This window comes from Zingiber officinale, chromosome 11A, assembly GCF_018446385.1.
Source record: "Zingiber officinale cultivar Zhangliang chromosome 11A, Zo_v1.1, whole genome shotgun sequence".
Classification (NCBI taxonomy): Eukaryota; Viridiplantae; Streptophyta; class Magnoliopsida; order Zingiberales; family Zingiberaceae; genus Zingiber; species Zingiber officinale.
The window spans coordinates 82038338-82058892 of NC_056006.1; the positions used below are offsets into that span (position 1 = coordinate 82038338).

Genomic DNA, 20555 nt, shown 5'->3' on the forward strand with positions numbered 1-20555 from the left:
GTAGATGGCAATTGTTGGGTTTTTGTAAAATTCTTAAGCAGAATATAATGTGGTACAACTTTTGTAATACAATGATCATATTTTGAATAATCTATTTTATACAAATGTGTTTGATTGGATAATAAATTTGCATTATCAATAATATATTGGTGAAAAAATAAATGTTACTATTAATGGATAAAAGTGTTACATTTTAAAAAATAAAACACAAATATAAGTGCTGCATATGTATCACTAAGTGATGCGTTTAAGAGGTGAATTTTAAATAAAAAGTGATGCATTTAATTTAAAAAGTGTTGCATTATTGGGTTAAAAAATTGTAAAAAGTGATGCTATTAATAGTCAAATGTGTTGTAATTGTTTAAGAGTATCAAAAGAATAAGTGTTACTGTTGGAAGAAAAAAAGTGCTACATATAGAGAAGTGTTGCCTTTGCTATATATCGCGACAGTTCAAGAAAGTGTTGCATAATATAACAAAAGCGTTGCGTTATATCTAACATGATAGGACCTAATAAGATAGAATGAAAAGTGTTACCTTAGGTATAATGCAACATTTATATGGCCAAAAATAACACTTTAGGGGTGATATCTTGGCCTCAATTTGTTGTAGTGTCAGATCCTACCAATCCAGTGTTTTCTTTATTCAATTGAGAAATAACATCTTTTACCATCAAATCAACATTATCATCCAAGTTAGGAGTTAGATCTTCATTTACTTCTACATTCATCTCAAATAACCAAGCAAGTTCAGTTTTATCATCGACTTCGACTTCAACATTCTTATTTTCTTCAAAATTAAAATTTTCTTTCTCACCATCTATTTTTTCACTAACTGGTTCTGCCTCCACATCATCATTACTCTTTTCTTCACTGCTTAGTTCAGTCATCATCTTCTTATTAGATAATCCATGATATCTCACACAATGCTTTTATCATCAAAATAAGGGTAATGTAGTAAAAAAATATTTTATCATCATTATTTAACATAAATAATTTCATTATTTCTATATTTACCAAATAACTTCCTTGTTTGCCGCTTAACAAAATCTCCTCATCCGGAAATGATACTATATCTAATGCTTTTTCATAATTATAAACAAAATATCACCTCTACAATCATATTTTAAAAAAATATACTAAAAACATAGGAACTTACCTTGCTGAAATCAATGTCAATAATTAATCGCTCGGCAACATCACGTTGGATGGAAATCTTACTCTTTCCCAACGAAACAACCAGGGAAAACACCATAAAGATTGTGCACGTCCAAATGAAGGTATTCTTTCATATAACCAGGCCTTAATATATAAAGGTATTATTAAAATAATATGAAATATATTATAATCACATTTTAAAAATTAAAAACTCACAATTAGGCCAATAGTACAACCATCTACATACTTTTTTCTTCCTTCTAGTCTATTACCATTACCGGCGGTATGTAAAATAAGTTGGTAACACAAAATTTGTATGTTGCATCTCTCCACGAGTAATCAAAGAACCTCGTCAGATTATCAATGTAGGACATAATAAATCGAGGAGTGAGATAGTTACCAATAGAAAAAATAAAACAGTTAAATAAAAGACAAATAAACAGCCTAACAAAATCATCCACTTTAGAATCCTTCTATGATCCAACTAATACAAGTATTTTATCATAAATTGTAGCCTTATTTACGTTGCCGACTTTTCCTTCAAATAACCGAGCTACAAATTTGAACTCCATGCTGACATCCAAATCAATAGGTTGCCCCACATGGGCCAAACCAAGGATGATGCAAAACTCGATCGATGTGAATGAAACTACAATATTGTCACCAAACAAGAAAGAACGTGAAGACTGCTGGAATCTGTTTAATACTAAATCTATTATGGTACTACTAATTGGTATATTGGGACTCTCGAGCCATGGAGTGAGTGGAGTGCTTTTGATCCTCTCTTTTTGCTTATTACCCAAATTGGGTAACACTTCATCCAACACAACTTTGAAATATGTTAGTGAACAACGGGAATATGATTGTTTGCTATTTTTGCTCTTGCTCTTCTTCACATATTTCCCCTTAACCTCCTTTCTTTCAATAGCTATGGTTTTCTTTCCCATTTCTGCATAAAAATAAATTACTTAATAATTCATAACATAAATGATAATTCATGGAAAATATGAGCATTAAAGCGCTTAAATTGAGTATATTATTTAGTTTATTGATAATCACTACACAACTACCACATATCTCATTCAATCATTCAATTGAAGAAGATAAAACACAAGCATATTCATAAAACATGTTACAATTAGGACAATTCAGAACCCATTTTTATTCAAACTACCAAAATCAACCACACTCAAATAATAAGAACAATTTATAATTTCTACCATGAAGTACAAGTTATGAAAAATATGGGCATCAAAGCACTTAAATTGAGTATATTATTCAATTTTTTGTTAATCAATACACAAAAGTAATATATATCTTTCAATTCTTTAATTGAAGAAGATAAACCCCAAACAAAATCATAAAATTACAATTCGAATGTCAAAACTAATTTTATTCTAACTAGCAGATTGGACAACATCAAAACTTTGAACTATTTATCCATTCATACTCTAACATACAAACCCTAAATATTTTGGGCATTAAAGTGCTTAAATTGAATATATTATTCAATTTATTGATAATCAATATCCAAAACTAACATGTATTTTTTAATTCTTCAATTGAAGAAATTGAATAAAATAAAATACAATTCAAACATCAAAATCAATTTTATTTAACCAGCAGAATAAACAACACCACTAATTATAACAATTTACCTATTTCATATCATAAAGTACAACCCTACATATTTTGTGCATCAAAGTACTTAAATTGAGTGCATTACTCAGTTGATTGATAATCACTACAAAAATTATACATCTCACATTCTTGAATTGAAAAAGATGCAATGCAAACTTATTCATAAAATTACAATGCAGACACCTAAACCTAATTTCATTGAACTTCAACCTCACAAAATCGAAAACACCCATAAAGTAAAACTTCAATTTTTCGCAGAGGAATAACAAATTAGTCGAAATCTAGGGCACACAAATTTTACTTACCGATGATTTAAGGGTTTAAGATGGTTTAATTGGGTTCCACCGCCTCTCTGAGTTTTGCCTTGAATGTCAATGGAGATGGTTTAGACATGAAGTCGGGAAGTGGGTTGCGGATAGTTTGGAGTCACGAATGCGGGGTGTATCGTCGAGTTTTGGAGTCATGGAGGAGGAGTGTGTCGCCGAGGTTTAGAGTCATGAAGTTATGCGTCGGACGTTGGGAGAGACATGAATAGCTGTGTATTTTAAATCAAGGGTAATATGGTAATTTTACTAATGTTAGGGAGCTGAAATAAATAAATTGATTTGGTTAGGTATTAAAAATAAATTTATATTGACATGGGGATTAAATGTAAATGTTTAAGTTTGTATGGAGATTTAAAGATAATTTGCTGATATTTTGGTGTAAATGAATCATTCTGAACGTAGAAAATTACATGGGCTACAACGGAGGCCATATTAACATTTCTAGGCTCAAATCAACAGGAAGTTTTTCTCAAGATATGTCGTCATCGGGAATTAATCAAGAAATTCACGTATACAATTTGGTAAATTGGTAAATTGGCGAAACTTGGCCTGTTCATCTTGATCACGCAAGCCGAGTCAGCGTCCAGTCCACACTTCCCACATTCACTTATCCAAAGCCTTAAAAACCCTTTAATTATTTTAATCTCCTCCAAAAAAATATTAGAATGGTACAATCATCTGGATAATACTTAGTCCGTTCCTAGTTCGGAGATAAATCACAGACAGTCAAATTGACAGAGGGGTCTTTATGTAATTGAGGAAGGAAGGAAGGAAGAGGATGAACCTTCTTTGATTGCTGCCGCAATCGATAACGCAGTCCGTCCAAACTTCCAAATTTTGGGGTGGTCGATCGAAGGAAGGGCATGCTAAGAGCTGTTGCTAAGCGATCGTGGAGAGGTCTCCCACGTCGCCACTGCCAGGCGACGCAGCCCTTCTGCTCCGCCGTGCTGCCTGATGGCATCGACCGAAACACCGACGCCTTTTCTCGCAACTCCGCGGCCGTTCGGGACCTCGTCTCCCAACTCAAATCCAACATCCATAAGGTTTTCTTCCCGCAGCGCCGCGCCCTCAATCTCACTTCCTCTGTCTATAATGTCCAGGGATTTGGGGGCCTTTTGCCTTCGCTAAATGCTTCGTTGATGTCGCGGCCAGGTCCTTGGCGGCGGAGGCCATCGAGCTGTCGAGAGGAATAGGAACCGGAATAAGCTGCTTCCCAGGGAGCGGATCGACCGGATGATCGATCCTGGGTCTTCGTTTCTTGAGCTGTCTCAGGTAGTGTCGTGGAATCTGGATTAAATTTAGAGGGCATGATTTTTTTGTAATGCTCGACTTATTTATAGGCATACCTCGTAAAGGAAAACTGGCATGGCGTGATATGTTTTTACAAGTAGCGACTGGGTTGGTCTCGTTGAAGTTGCTAGCCTAATTTGCATGAATATGCTTTTTGTGATAGAGATCTGAATGCAATGCTAATAATAAATTTGAATTTTGCATCCAGCAGTATCTGAGCAAAAGCTAGTTCAGTTGTCACACTATTCCATATTTCACCGATAAGGCATTTACCTAACCATAACATGATACCATGATAACAATCCTTTCTTGCACAGCGAAATGCTTCACCACTTCCAGCAAATAAAATCCTTGCTGGAGCTTAGATCCCACTACAAATTTCCCAAAGCAGCAATATTATGTGCTTACAAGTCAATGACTCCAAGAGCTCCATCAAATGAGAAGAATGGCTAATGTCCATGTATTCCATCCAAGAAACAGTTTATACCTTCAAATTGCAATTTGCTTTCAACAATTATCTCTGTTAATCAATCCATTTTAGGCTTTCGAAAATTGAAAAACATACAACTGTGACCTTTCAGGTTTGCCAGCTTATTTTTGAATTTTCAATGTGGTTTATGATCTTCTGTTAACCATTGATTTAGTCATAGAGGAACATCCTTGTGTTCAAAAGAAAGGAACCACATTTACATCCCTGTTTTTGTGCCAATTGTCTGGCATTATTTTATATCTTCTTGAATAGAGACCAATCAGAATTGTTAAATTAGATTGGTTGAGAGTTTGAATCCGTAGAAAAGAAGTTTGAGATTGATAACATTCTGATTTTAGGTTAACAGAAGATGCCAACGTCATTATGTAATTCTAAACATGTGGAGCCTCTAGGTGTTGTACTTATTTTAACCCATTCAAGAAGACAATTGTTTCGTTTGTTCTTACTGTTCCTGCAAAGAAACCTTCTGCTGTAGGAGATGAAATGATATGGAGATCAAAAATTCCTTTTACATAAACCTCTACAGCTTGGTCACTTTTTCCTATAGTTTTCAGGGGTACAATTAAGTTATCTAAGAATAGAAGTTCTTGTATCCATCCACTCCGAGTATAGGAAAACTTCTATTGCTCATAAGGTTGTCAAGCAATCTGAAATTATGTGAAGCATGGCAATTAAAGGCAAGTTTAACCTCACCATATAAGAGAAATCCCTATACAGAAACTGACCAAAGTTGCTGAACACTAATTCTGTAAATTAAATGAAGCTATTCTAGAAGAACTGAAAGATACATGAGGATCTGCCATAACAGGTATTGGATAGGCTGCCACTTGCACATAAAATGCCTAAATGGCTCCTCTCCTTATCCTTGTTTTTGAGAACAATCTTGCTCCCTTTTTTGTTGAAAAGGAACTGACATTTTACACCTGGTATTTAGAAGACTAATGTGTTTCTTTACCTCTTTCAAATATGTCTGCCTAAGTTTTCACTTTTTTAATGCGTTCATGAAGCTTGCAGGATGTGACCTATATGAAGATGCATTACCTTCAGGGGGAATTATTACTGGAATAGGACCTGTGCATGGGCGGCTGTGCATGTTTGTAGCAAATGATCCCACTGTTAAGGGCGGGACATACTACCCCATTACTGTTAAGAAGCATCTAAGAGCGCAAGAAATTGCTGCTGAATGTAATTTGCCATGCATATATATTGTTGACAGTGGGGGTGCTAATCTTCCAAGACAAGCTGATGTCTTTCCTGACCGGGACAACTTTGGTAGGATATTTTATAACCAAGCCAAAATGTCTGCTGACGGCATACCCCAGATTGCCCTGGTTGTAGGTTCTTGTACTGCTGGTGGTGCTTATATACCTGCAATGGCTGATGAAAGTGTCATTGTCAAAGAGAATGGAACAATATTTCTAGCTGGACCTCCTCTTGTGAAGGTTTGCGTTGCCTCAACCTTTTGTTCTGCATTTTGTTCCAATTGTGTCTTATCCCATTTAGTAAAAATAACTACTTTCATCGAACTTTAAGCGCACCTTAAAACCCTAGGTTATTCTGAAGGATCAATTTTCATAGGCTGCTACAGGTGAAGAGGTGTCTGCCGAGGATTTGGGAGGTGCATCCATGCATTGTAAGGTATCAGGAGTATCAGATCATTTTGCAGAAGGTAGGCCACTTCCTAATCAATTTGGTACTGCAACCAATTTGTCTCTGCTAGACCAATTTTTTGGAATGATTTTTGTTGTGAATGCACTTTGAAATTGTCTTGTGGGATTATTGCCTTTGTTTCTTAACCAATCAATCACCCACTTAACATTTCAGCTTCCATTAAACAATTTCTTGATTCCATTTTCTCCTCCTTTTATTTATTTATTTATTTTCATTTTGATTTATGAAGCTAAAAGCTATTTGTTCTAAGTTTCTGATGATCTTCATGAATGCAACATGATGCAGATGAAATTCATGGCCTGACAATTGGGAGAAATATAGTTAGGAACCTACACATGGCTGGGAGATGGGCAAATAGTTCACCAAACATCTCTTCTTTTTATAAAGATCCATTATATGATGAGAAGGAACTTCAATTGATAGCACCTGTTGATCAGAAGCAGCCCTTTGATATTAGATCTGTGATTTCTCGCATTGTTGATGGAAGCGAATTTGAAGAATTCAAGAAGTTATATGGCACAGTAAGATCTTCAAAACTACTTGATTCTCATTACATTTTCTTTTGCATTTGTAGTTCTGCGAATATAGTAATATTAACTAGGTTTTACTCTAGACACTTGTGACAGGTTTTGCAAGAATCTATGGACAACCAGTTGGAATAATCGGAAATAATGGCATATTGTTTATTGAATCTGCTCTAAAAGGATCTCATTTTATTGAGTTATGTGCACAGCGTAGTATTCCTTTGATATTTCTTCAGAATATCACTGGATTTATGGTACGCCCTTCTATCTTTCTTCTCATTGTATATTGTGCTACTTTAGCAACTAAACATCTGCATGTTCCAAATCACATGCTGGAATGCTAGTATTGTATATGGTTCTGAAATAGTTTAAACTTTGCTTGTACTTTCTCATTTTGTAATAGGATGAAGCCATATTTGATGCTTAGCAATGGCAATTAAAGTATCTATCTATTCCTTTCCCCAAGTTTCGTCTCCCGTGCTCCCCTACATTAAAATTACATTTTTTTTTTGGTTTTTTTAGTCATTTTTTTCCATTTATGTGGCATACTTGTCTAATCATTAATCTTTAGGAGTATTTTTTGGAACAAAGAAGGGAAGCCTTGGCGCAACGGTAAAGTTGTTGCTTTGTGACCAAAAGGTCACAAGTTCGAATCTTGGAAACAACCTTTTACAAAAAGCAGGGTAAGGCTGCGTACAATGAATCCTTCCCCGGGAGAGCAGATCCTCTGGTCCGCAAATTGTGGATCAGGGGATGATCCACTACATGAGGACCTTTGATTTGGATGGACCCCACCTACTTAAATATAGGGTCCATCTAAATCAAAGGTCCTCATCAGTGGACCATCCCCTGGTCCGCAATTTGCGGACCAGAGGATCCCTACTGCTTCCCTGAGACGCCGCATGGCTGGAGCTTCGTGCATCGGACTGTCCTTTTTTAGTATTTTCTAGAACAAAGCAACAATTTTGATTGATTATGGGAAGATATGGTAGAATGCATCACTTAGTGGAGTGATCAAAATAAACTGTTTGTTGTATCTAGACATGCAAGATTTATCATAAAAGCTATTTATTTGGTGAATGTTACCTATATATCCATCTCTAGGTATTTAGACAATATTCTAATAAAATCTAGACATCACTTCTCATTGAGAAATTGACTTTTGAACCAACAGTTGTTAAAAGCAAGAAGTGAGGATCGGATAAAACTCCACCTCTTAATCTCTAAGTGAGGGTTCTTAAAATACGGTTACTTACTAAGAGGTTTTCCACCTAAATGGTTCGGCATTTTGGGATAGATTGGTCTCTCCTGGGCTTTAACTTGGTGCCATAATCAATCCCTTCCCTCTGGTTATGTTGAACCTGATGTGCATGTGTGGGAGACCAGGAGAGTATAAGAAGCTCCAACTCTTAATCCCACATCTCCAAATTATAGTTCCAAATACCAAGAGGTCCCTACCGAAGTCCTTTCTATTTTGGGTTAAATTGGACTCCCTCTTTAGCTCTCTCATTACCATTCCCTTTGTCCCCGGTGTCATGGTGCCGTGGTAGGACATCCAGGTTGTCACCAGACGCCTGCGGTTCGAACCCCAGTTACGGCGTATTTGCAGGAATTTTCCTCCAAATGGGAGGCATAATCAAAAGATGCTGGGCTTCTGGGTTGATCGCCGCGTGCGCTTCCCGATTTATCCTGATGGCCGGTGGGAAACTTCTGTGGGACCGGGCCGGTCACCCCAGGGATAGTCAATGAGACTAACTGGGATTATCATTTTTCATTACCATCCCCTTTGTTTGGTTATGACTGTGTATTTGTATAGGCATAGGGAAGCAGAGAGAGGTGGAGTTTAAAAGGCAACAAAATTCTCCATCATTAATGCACTCCTATCCTTGGTTTGCTTTCTTTTGCAATCAGCTACATTCTTATGCGCTGTATGTCATATCACCTGATGAGAGCTTTATTCTAGCATTGGAGCCTGAATGCTTGCAACACTAAAAAAAGATATCTTTCCTTCATAGCATGGTCCTTGTCAATGTGCAGCAAATGCCATCATGATCAACCATATCATATTCTGTTCGCATGTACATTTCAAGTATGTTCTAGGCACTTGCATATTAAGAGTGGTGATCAAGAATGTGCTGGTAAATAAACTGTGTTCCAACTGAATATTTCATTGTCCTGCTAGTTTTATGTGTGATGCCAGCAACTCATGTTACTCGCACATATATTATGTGATTATTTTCTAATCCTTTCTGGACACATTTTAGATCTTAAAATAATTGTTTACCTAACATGCTGCTAGTTCTACTTTTTAAAAAATCGTATAGGATGAATGGATCCTATGTTATATAATGTTTACCATTAATATGTGCTGGTGGGCAGGTTGGATCAAAGTCTGAGGCAAATGGTATTGCTAAAGCTGGAGCCAAAATGGTTATGGCTGTTTCCTGTGCAAAGGTCTCTTCTATTTCCATTTCTTTTATATTGGACATTCTATATTCTTCCTAACAAGGTTGTGTTTGTAAATATCAACCACTATAGATAGTTTGATGGATACACTCAAATTTTTGAGTGGTGATCTGCTTTTGTCTGATTAGAACTTATGTTTCCTGGATACTGAACCTACTTGTAATACTCACCATTTTTGTGTTCAAGTTGCACTAGTTAACAGTACCTTACAAATTTAGATCTTTAGTGCGAGTCTGAGGATACATACTCATTTTTTGGATGGCTAATTTCATATGTTGTGCATTTGAACTATGAAAATATAACAACAAAGATGTACATTGAACTCTGTGTGCAGCTATTTCACTACTAATAATTCTTAAATCTTTTGCTGCTTTTTTAATTGTAGAATTATGTGTTGTCTCGCTATATCCTTCGTACCTTCAACTCTAATATTGGTTCATTTAAAAGTTAATTAATGTGCCTCAATTTATAAATGGGATGAGGAATTGTCCATTCTATTTTCTTGATGTGTAAGTAGTTAAAAACTCGCTTCTCTTGTTCCCAGCCACATGATGCCCTCACCATTCAAGGAGTCAACCATAGTTGAATATTATATTGTACCTCAACAATACTTGTACGAAAGGCTTACATTAATGCTTGGTCTGCCAGGAAGAAACCGTGTTAATCCCCAACACTTAGGATTTGCTACATGGATCTTATCCCAATACTTCAATCTACACTAGATATACTATTATCGTTATTGAAATCTCTACCTTATATAGCTCCAATCCTAATCTTTTTGACTTGTCTAACTATAAAATCTTTGATCATCTTTGAATTTGTCCAAGCAACTTAATATATTTTTATTTCTAAATTGCTCAATACTCTAATCCATAAAATGTGGTGAACTGTATCAAAAGTGTTATAATTTTCCTTTTAGCCTTATCCAACACAAACTGAATCAATTATTTGTATGTTCGATGCTTGTTTAGGATATTTATTGATGATCTATAGCAGGTTGTCTTATACTGAGTGGTAAGCAGCTGCTATATAAAGACTAGAGAATCTAATCGTTGATATGACTGGGCTATTCCAATTGTTTTCAAGATATATGGTTTTGCTTCCGAATTATGACTCTCTTCCATTTTATACTTCACAAGGAAGACAAATTTTGCTGATCAAATAGTTTTTCTTGTGGAATTTTTTTGCAGGTTCCTAAGATAACAATAATTATTGGTGGAAGTTTTGGTGCTGGGAATTATGGAATGTGTGGACGAGCATACAGTCCCAACTTCTTGTTTCTATGGCCTACTGCGAAGATATCTGTGATGGGTGGCATGCAGGTAGCAGATAACTCCTTTACCTATATACCTAAGTCTTCAATGAATAGGCCATAGTTATAGGGACGCCAATTAGGTAGATTTTAGCTGGGTATCTACCGAGTGAACCAGGCGAAAAGTAAGAAGAGTGGGACAATTAGATCAGCCCAGCTGAGAGGACTTGATAGATCAAGTAGACAAGGCAGCACAAGTGAACTAAGTGGAATATTTCTTGTATAACTCGGCAAAGCCGAGGTAAATACCTCCCTTATGTGCTAGTCACTATTCCAAAGGATAGTAGCTGCCCGTGATTTACCTCCTTCGTGTTGACCTGAGACGGGTTGGCGGGGGCGCTGGGGGAGAGCGTATTCGCCTTTTGTCACAATATTAGCACTGGGTGGACAAATTTTTTATTGATTTTATACTATTCCTACTAAATCCATGTAGAATGGCTTATCTTATTCTATCCCATAAATTAAATTAAATTGTGCACGTTTCTATTCCTTTCATATACTTTATGGAAATATTTGTTCAATCACACTTTCGTTGTTGTTTACTTTCTCAGGCTGCTGGTGTTCTTGCCCAAATTGAGAGGAGCAACAAGAAAAAACAAGGAATTGAGGTAATTGTTAATTTTTTATTCCAGCATCATATACAAGTTGAAGGCATTTTCTGAGCAAGGAAAGGGGAAGGTAGGAAGTCTAGCTTGCTCTATTGTTCATAGAACATGAACATCTATGCATATTCAGGTGGTTATATAGTGCACAAAATGCTCTCCTACCATATATATGGCAGCATGCTGCTTTATCTTCTGTCCCAAATTACATTTAGTTGGTTCAATATCCTTAAAACCATATCTCTACTCCTTTTTTTTTAACCCAAATAAACAAAACCTAAGGAAATTCTCTTTGAAGTAAATCAACTATGTGATCCATAGTTTTCTTTCTTAATTTTCTTTCTTTTCCCTCTTTTTCCTGTTGAATGCAGTGGACCAAGGAAGAAGAGGAGAAATTTAAGAGCAAGGTTGTAGAGGCATATGACAAAGAAGGAAGCCCCTATTTCTCCACTGCAAGGCTGTGGGATGATGGCATCATCGACCCCTCTGACACTAGAAAGGTCGTTGGCCTCTGTCTTTCTGCTTCAACTAAGCCTGTTCCTCAGGATACCAAATATGGTGTCTTCCGAATGTGACCATAAATAATGTTATATGAATGACCAAATGTACCATCATTTGTCTTGGAATAAATGAACTGTTTTATTTATTTGTTTTGAATTTTGATATTCTTAAAATGTCTTCTGGACCTTGAAGTTTATTGGGATTGGGATTAAAAGGTCACCTTAGAATTTGTAGTTATTTATATATTCCAGTGTTGCTGTGTCATCTTTGAATTTCAAAGCAGTTTTATCGATAGAATTTTATCCACCATCAAACTTTGGAACTCGATCTCCAGAAGGATTGGAGGAACCAGCTACTTCCACATTAAAGCAGAGGGTAAGTGTGGTATTGATAGTAGTTTCTTCTCTAGAATCTGAACTTGATAGGATAAAACAAGAGCTTGAAATGGTGCAGATAAAGGAAAAGGAAGCCAGAGACAAGATGGTGGTGTGGTGCCCATGTTGTTGCAACAGAACTGGTGAACTAGATCGAGCTAGATCAGCTGCACTAATGGCACAACAACTACTACTACAAAAGGTCAAGGGAGTGGATCAATGGAGCTAGCAGAATCCCCTGCAAACACCACATGGACCAAATTACAGGTAGCTTTGAAGGAAAAAGCAGCAGCCAAAGAATCAGAAAAGCTGGCATAAGCAGCAATACTGAAAGTTCTGCAGTAGAGTGAGCAAGCTGCGAAAATGAGGGTCTTTGACTATGTGCCGAAGGTGATCCTTCCACCAGATCAATACTTCACTCTCAGCAAAAGAGCCCATTAAGCTAGCGGCTGCTCTTGCACAGATTGATGAGGCCAAGATACCGACCAGGTCCAGGAAGAAAAATTGGATGTAGAACAGGAACTGAGAGAATGGAGGGCCGAACTCGAACAGCAAAGAAAAGCTAACGATGCAGTTAAAGCTTCATCGAGTCCCCTAGGAAGTCCACAATGATGAACTCAAAAGCATTACTAAGGAAGATAAGGATGATGCAGTTCATGCTAGGCTAGGAGAGATTGAAACTGGTGTGTTAGTTAACAAGGAGAAATCATTCTTTCCAAAATTGGTTCATCTGTTGTCCATTTAATTTGCATGATTATTTTGAAGCTCGACTTTGTCTGTACATGTTCATCGAATTCATTCTTCAATATATATAAGCGATTCAAAGGACACAATGGAAGAACGACAGGCAAACGAAAGCTAAATTGAATCTAAACTATTAATTAACAAAGACACAGACTATTCGCACAAATTGAGTTATCTGCAAAGATCTACCATCAAATAATGATCTAGAAAGAGCAGTAACTCTCGTTGCCATGCATGAATGAAACGATCTAACTAAAAATCAATGAGTCAGTGGCCCACGCCGGGACTGTGTCCTGGGTTCGTCGGTCGTACACCTTCATTGCCCACTACGATACCATTACTATCGCCTTGTTCCTCGCCTGGTGCAATGCTGCCTTGCAATAAAGCAGTTGCTTTATTACTAGTAAAGTTCTCTACTTGCATTGAGACTCCGCCATTGATCGTTAGTCTGGTGTCATCTTCCGCCGTCTTCAGAAATCTTGCTTCAACAGGGGAGCGAGTTAACAGAAAAATTATCGTCATTATCACTGAAACATACCTAATCTTGAAAGCCATCTGGTGCATGGAATAGAAAACTATTTGAGAGCGAAAGAGAGACGGCCGGTTATATGCTTGACGCTACTTAAGTTTGATGCTTAATTCTTCTCTCTTTAGTGCAGCAACGGAAGCTGTTAAGCGGCCTTATATAAAAAGTGTTACTGATTACTGCGCGTTTTCCCAGAAGCCATCCCAACTAGTAAGCCACTTCTCCTCCTGCACATGCTTTGCAAATCATGAAAGATTCTTGTACGTAGATAGGGAGTCAGTATGCCAGATTCTTGTACGTAGATGGGTCTATTTCAATGGATTTCATTATTTAAACAGATGAGGTCTATCATAGTCCATCAATCACAAGTAGTGAATCATCCTCTAGTGCGGACTAGAGGATCCTGCCTGGTTAGTTTGAACCCTTAGAATCGATAAATTATAAAGGTGATTGATCCATGTAAGTTTATTATAAATCTGTTGATGTATGATATATGATCTCGTTCGAAAGTAGAGAGATGGCTGGTTGGGAAGATAGCTCATGTTGATAGCTTGAAGACTCTGATTTAGTAAAAAAGTGACTCCGAGCGGTCCTATGTGTCAAAAGGAACGTTAGTAACTTGGCTAGGGACGAGTTCCTGCTGTAGGTCATCCGACGTTCAAATTAGTGATCGAGTTGAATATATGAACAGTAGTTATGAGTGTGTAAAATTATATAGCATCGCATATCTCCGCTTGTAGATGGGAACTTCCTTTTATAATGTTACTATTTGTCTACGTACGAATCTCAGCATTTTCAAAAAACGATAAACCAAAAAGATGCTTTAACACACTTTCCAAAATGGACTCGTAATTTCTATGTTTGACAGAGAGGAAGCTTCTAATGTATAGCTTACATGCAGAATATTTTCTGTCCTCCGTGGCGCAAGATGCCAAAAAGGAATACGAGGTCGTTGGGATGAGGGGTCCACCATATGTTTACATGTCAAGCCGACCAAGTTCCTCCTGTGACTCGATCGACAATCACTTATGAGGACAAGCCGATCAGATTTATAGAGTGTTATTGTGGACTCATCCCTCACTCGGCTTATCTATTTAGCCACTGAGTTCGATCAGACTAAGTGTTTCATTTGTCTGATCGGACCATAGGTCCGTTTGACTGGATGACTCGACTGGAATAGTTGATCATGGTAGCTCGAGTGATAAAGAGGACTTTACTCTCACCGACTTGATTTAGAACTTCAACCATTATTCGACCTAGGGTCGACCCTAGATTTTAAGGAATTCGGTGAAAAAATAGACCCTTTATATTAATATAAAAATAATAAAATAATAATTTTGATCAAAATTATTCCATGAGCGGCCAAACTTGTTATATTGACCTAAACTAGTAAAATTGAAATTTGTGAATCTTGTTTGTGAAATTTAGGCTTGTTAAAGATCTCAAAAAAAAAAAAAAAAAACCTCAGAGAGAATTTAAAATTTTTACTTATTTCATATTCATATAAACTTATGTGGGTCCAAAAGCATTGTATGACTATTGATGCAGTGATGGAGGGAAGTCTATCTGGCACAAGATCAATTATCAGGGTGGAGGTCAAAGTCAAGGCGGTCAGCGTCCGGATGTCAAAGGGTCGAATGGAGGACAATCACAATAGTTGGTCAGGCGGTCAAGCCTCGACCAGAAGGATACGAGTTCGAGCTGACCCCCACTCAAGCTCGGGATGATACGCGAGACAGCTGACGCTCGATACGGAGTGGTAGGACGTCGTACGGGACCTGGCCAAGGGTACAACGGAGTCCCGACCGAGCGGCTACCCCGCTCAGCCAAGCAGCAGGACCTGGTCATGGATGGAGTGGAGTCTCGGTCGAGCGGCTACCCCGCTCAGCTAAGCAGCAGGACCACTGTAGCATCTCTCGACATCCTTTTGAGAGATAGTGCTACTGACATGAGGCATGATCGACATACGGATCGTACGATTGAAACTTCTACCGTCGCTGTAAAATATGATAATAAATATTAATTAAATAATAAGGTTAAATAGAGGAATAACCTTAATAGATTTTTTTGAAATTTTTAGAAATTTTCTGAGAATTTTCGGAGGTCGTATGGTGTAGGTTACGAGGATAAATATTGGGGCTAGGGGAAGCCTGTTTAGGCTACCTCATTGAATGCGGAAAAGTTTTATTTTTCTTTTTCTTTTCTTTTTCTTCTCCCGTTGCCGAACCCGTGCTCGACACCTCTTCATTTTCCCGATCTCCTCTTCTTCCCCTCGTCTTTATCTTCGCTAAACCTATCCTATCCGACGCTGCCTCACATCCCTCCGCCGAACCTGAGCCTTCTCTTTCTCTCTCTCTACGCCGACACCCCGATTTTCTCTTCCTTCTCCCTCACTGTGGTCGCGTCTTTGATGCTACTCGTGCCCTAGATTTGATTCACCGGACTTCCCTTCCCTCCGTGCTGTCGCCGACCACCTTGGCCGACGCCTGATCGCCGCTGAGCAACATCTGAGGGACATCTCGACGACACCCACTGCTGATCCAGCCGACTATTGTCGATCTACAGTTGACGCTACCCTTTTTGTCGTGAGCATCCAACACTGATACCTCACCCCTTTGTCCTCTGTTTTCCGCGAGCAATCAAATTGAGGTAAGCTACGTTGTGGATTGGTGTGCATTTTAGGGATGGTTTGGCTGAATGATGATGTTGGCGTTAAATGGGTTCATTCACTGATTCTGATTTAGGGTGTTGAAGAAGAGCTCCCTCTCCACTGATCACAGGGGAGTACTCTGTTGCCTCACTGCCATATTAGAGGAAATCTGCGGGTACAAAGATTAGCTTCTTTACAGTGTTGGCAACGAAATTGTGGCACACCCGGCTAGCATTTTCAGCAGCCGCTCTCCCTGGTCGTGAGTGAAGAGAGAAGGTATTGTAGTAGGGTAAGTAGCTTCCAGCAAGGGTAGTTGTATTATGTGAAACTGGAATTTTTAACAGTGATCAATTGGAGATAAATTAGGAGATTCATGATGATTGGGATGTGGAATGTAGGGGTAGCAGCTTCATTGTAGCTTCAGCCACGAATCCCTAGCATATTTCCGGCCGTCACACCTCTTGGCAGTCGGTCTACAGAGGAGATCTTGTGATAAGGTAAGAAGATGGAAAAGTGATTATTGTTTAAGTTGAATTTGGTGGTTGTTTAGAATTAATCTAGGTTTCGGGTTAGATCCGAGTAATGGATTTAATCTAAGCTTCGGGTTAGATCCGGTTTATTTAATTAACCGAGATCAACGAATAAAATTAAGGTTTCTGGTTAATAGGAATTTTGATTAAGCTATTGGATATCTGCGAGCATGGCTTAATTATATATATGTTGTTATAGGACTTTGATTCAAGATGAGCATCTCGACGTGGGGTCTATTTCGGAGACGATCTCCACTTTTTGAGGCGGGTACCTTGACTTATCTTTAGATATTGTCATTTGATATGCATAGTAGATTTTAACGAGTAGTAATTGTTGGTGCGGGTAGCACTAACGGTCTAACCCAGGTTTTGATGAATGACAAATAGATTAAGTTAGTTGTGTTGTTGTCTGACACTTTGATCGAGTGTGCAGGAGAAGTCCAGACAGGTCGACGGGCTGACCAGATGTCTGGCACGAAGTCCAGCTAGGTCGACGGGCTGACCGGATAGCTGGCGAGAAGTCCAAGCGGGTCGACGGGCTGACCGGACGCTTGGCGAGAAGTCCAGCTAGGTCGACGGGCTGACCGGATAGCTGGCGAGAAGTCCAAGCGGGTCGACGGGCTGACCGGACGCTTGGCGAGAAGTCCAGACGGGTCGACGGGCTGACCGGACGTCTGGCAGGTAAGTCACTGGAGGGGAGTGACTGTGAGGACGCGTTCCCGGGAAGGGGACATTAGGCGTCGATCTGGCTTAGATCCATTTCGGATATCTAAGTCGAGATCGTGACTAGATTCCGGTCTCGGAAAGACGGAATCTAAGTCATACTCTTGATGCTAATTTTTATTACTTAGCGTATCTGTAAAAATGTGCTAACAAACTGTGCTGCAGGGTTTATTTGCCTCGGACTAACACTGTTTTGCAGGTATGGAACAGTGAGGGTCCGGGCGCCCGGAATGGCTCCGGGCGCCCGGGCGCCTGGAAGGGATCCAGGCGCTCGGAGGCAAATTTTATCCCAGGACGACGTTGACACTTGGAGCATGCTGGTTGGGAGTGTTACGTCACACTCCAGGCGCCCGGAAGGGATCCAGACGCCGGGAGCAGCATATAAAAGAAGCCCCAGGCAGGAGCTTCAACACATCAGTCTTCTGAGAACTCTGAGTCCAATCACTCTGCTGCTCTGCGCTCCAACAACGTTCACAAAGCTCCGACGACTCACTCCGGCTCTCCTTTTAATTCATTGTTTGTCGGTTAGCTTTGTTTTCTTTCTTTTCATTAGCAATATTTGTACGTAAATTGTAATTATCCGAATTGCTAGTGAATTGCCCAACGAGGGTACTCAAGGAGTACGGGCCTTCGAGTAGGAGTCGTCACAGGCTCCGAACGAAGTAAAAATCAACCGTGTTCATTTCTTTACTTCCTTACTTTTCCGCTGCGTTTTAACTCGAGATTTTCGAATCGATATTCACCCCCCCTCTATCGAATCTAACGGTCTTACAAGTGGTATCAGAGTAGGTATCGCTCTGATTTGGTGCAACCACCAATCAGACAGGGGGTGAAATCATTTTTTTTAACAATTCCAAACTGATATTATTATCTTTTTGGAAGATTTTTTTCTCATTGCATTTAAAATCTAAATTGGTACAACACCAACTTAGAGTTTCTATTTTCTCCCGCACTGCTAATCCAAGACGAAGTCTTGGGATTTTTTTCCAGTTAATTTAGTGTGTGCAGGATAAGATGTCTCAACAAGAAGGCTTTAGCACAGTACGTCCTCCCCTATTCAACGGGGATGACTTTTCATACTGGAAAAGAAGAATGGAGGTCTACATGAAGACAGACTACGACCAATGGATGAGCGTCACAAGGGCTTACAAAATTCCAGTAGACAACTCCGGGAACATAGTAGACCCTGAAGACTGGACAAATGATATAAAGAAAAAGGCATCAATTGAAAACAAAGCCATCAATACTCTACACTGCGGACTAACACGAGAAGAACTGAACCGAGTCGGACCGCATCAAAACGCTAAGGAGCTTTGGGATAAACTGATCGAGCTGCACGAAGGAACAAGCGATGCAAAGGTAACAAAAAGAGATTTGCTGTTAAATAAAATTTTTAATATAAAAATGCAGGAAGGAGAAACGGCAAGTCAGCTCCACGCGAGGGTCAAAGATATCCTCAACGGTCTCCACGCGATTGGCCACCAAATGGAGAACCGAGACTTAATCAGGTACGCGTTAAATGCTTTTCCGCGAAACAATTTGTGGGCATCAATCGTAGATGCCTACAAAATTTCAAAAAATTTATCTAAATTAAAATTGGATGAACTCTTTTGTGAATTAGAACTGCATGAGCAAACTAACGCCGGGGTCGAGAAAGGTGTAGCTTTATTTGCAGGTTCCTCTAAAGAAAAGAAGAACAAGCCCGAATCTGAAGAAGATTCCGATCAAAACTCTGAAGACGAAGAACACCTGGTGAACCTGGTAAGGAAAATGTTCACCAGGAAAAAGAGAAGCTTCAGCAAACAGGATCTTCAGAAGATCAGTTCGCCAGCCGACTCAAGAAATGTCACATGTTTCGGATGTAACAAAAAGGGGCACTACAAGAACGAATGCCCAAGATTGAAACTTGACAAACCAAAGTCAACAAAGAAGAAAGCCCTCAAAGCAACATGGGACGATTCCTCCTCAGACGAATCGGAGGGAGAAAGGCAAAAGCACCAAAGTCACCTCGCGCTGATGGCTCGCGAAGCTGAAACGAATCGGAGGAATCGGAAGACAGTCCGAACCCGAATCAAGCCACGAGTCCGCACTCGTTTCCAAAGGTTCCAAGAGGTATACCTAAACTTAAATCGTAAATTCTTTAGAATTATCTCGTGTTTAAATAAAAATTAGTTAAATTGGAAAATAAAATAAATCGCTTCTTGAGGAAAATCAAAACCTCAAGGAACAATTAAAAATTCGAATCCAACTCAAGATCGAACACTTGAGGAGGAGAATTTATCATTAAAAATGAAATTAATAAGTTGAAATAATTGTTGGAAAAATTCACAACAAGATCTAAAAATTTAGATTTAATTCTAAATAACCAAAAGGCATGCTATAATAAAACCGGACTTGGATATAAGTCAAACTCAAACAAAACCTTTAAATCATTATTAATCCAACACAAAGCAACTAAACAAGCATGGGTCCCGAAAGCGTGCTTAACCACGCAAGTAGGACTTAATCAATTCTATATACCTAAAGATAAAATACATTATATAAACTTGAATAAATCAGATCAAAAACTAAAATATAAATCTAAATTAAAATCAAAATTCAAAACTCAACAAAATTTAGATTATCACCAAGTTGATTATAACTATAAAAAGAATTGACACAAACCCAAAATCTAAATTAATGGCCAATAATTCAGGGGGAGGCTCCAGAATAGCTGGCACCTCCAAAACTAACCTACCCGATAGGGTAACCCAAAACAAACTAACCCGGCAGGGTAATTAGGATTAGTTAAAGAGAGACCAAGTTTAACATGACTCATGGTACTGGTGAAGTTTTTGGATGATAGTACGTTAGGGAAACTTGGGCATCGCATGTCTAGAAAAATATGGCTTCGATCTGGTGCATTTGGCCAAGTGGAACTGACCGAAGCTACCCTTAAACGAATCCTAACCAGTTAGACAAAGACTTAGTACTAAGTTCCGTGGATAGGACTATTCAGAAAACTTCGAAAGGTTGGTTACTTCTAATGA

At 38.6% G+C, this 20555-nt stretch overlaps 1 protein-coding gene across 1 annotated transcript; it reads left to right on the forward strand.

The window, feature by feature from the left end:
• Positions 1-3836: 3836 nt before the first annotated feature.
• On the forward strand, positions 3837-12124 carry LOC122031786 (methylcrotonoyl-CoA carboxylase beta chain, mitochondrial-like). The gene is made up of 10 exons (XM_042590927.1): positions 3837-4166; positions 4276-4395; positions 5911-6345; positions 6482-6572; positions 6860-7095; positions 7188-7352; positions 9478-9552; positions 10755-10886; positions 11428-11484; positions 11850-12124. Exons 1-10 carry the CDS (start codon positions 3987-3989, stop codon positions 12051-12053), a joined length of 1695 nt encoding a protein of 564 aa, XP_042446861.1. The 5' UTR covers positions 3837-3986; the 3' UTR covers positions 12054-12124.
• Positions 12125-20555: the final 8431 nt, after the last annotated feature.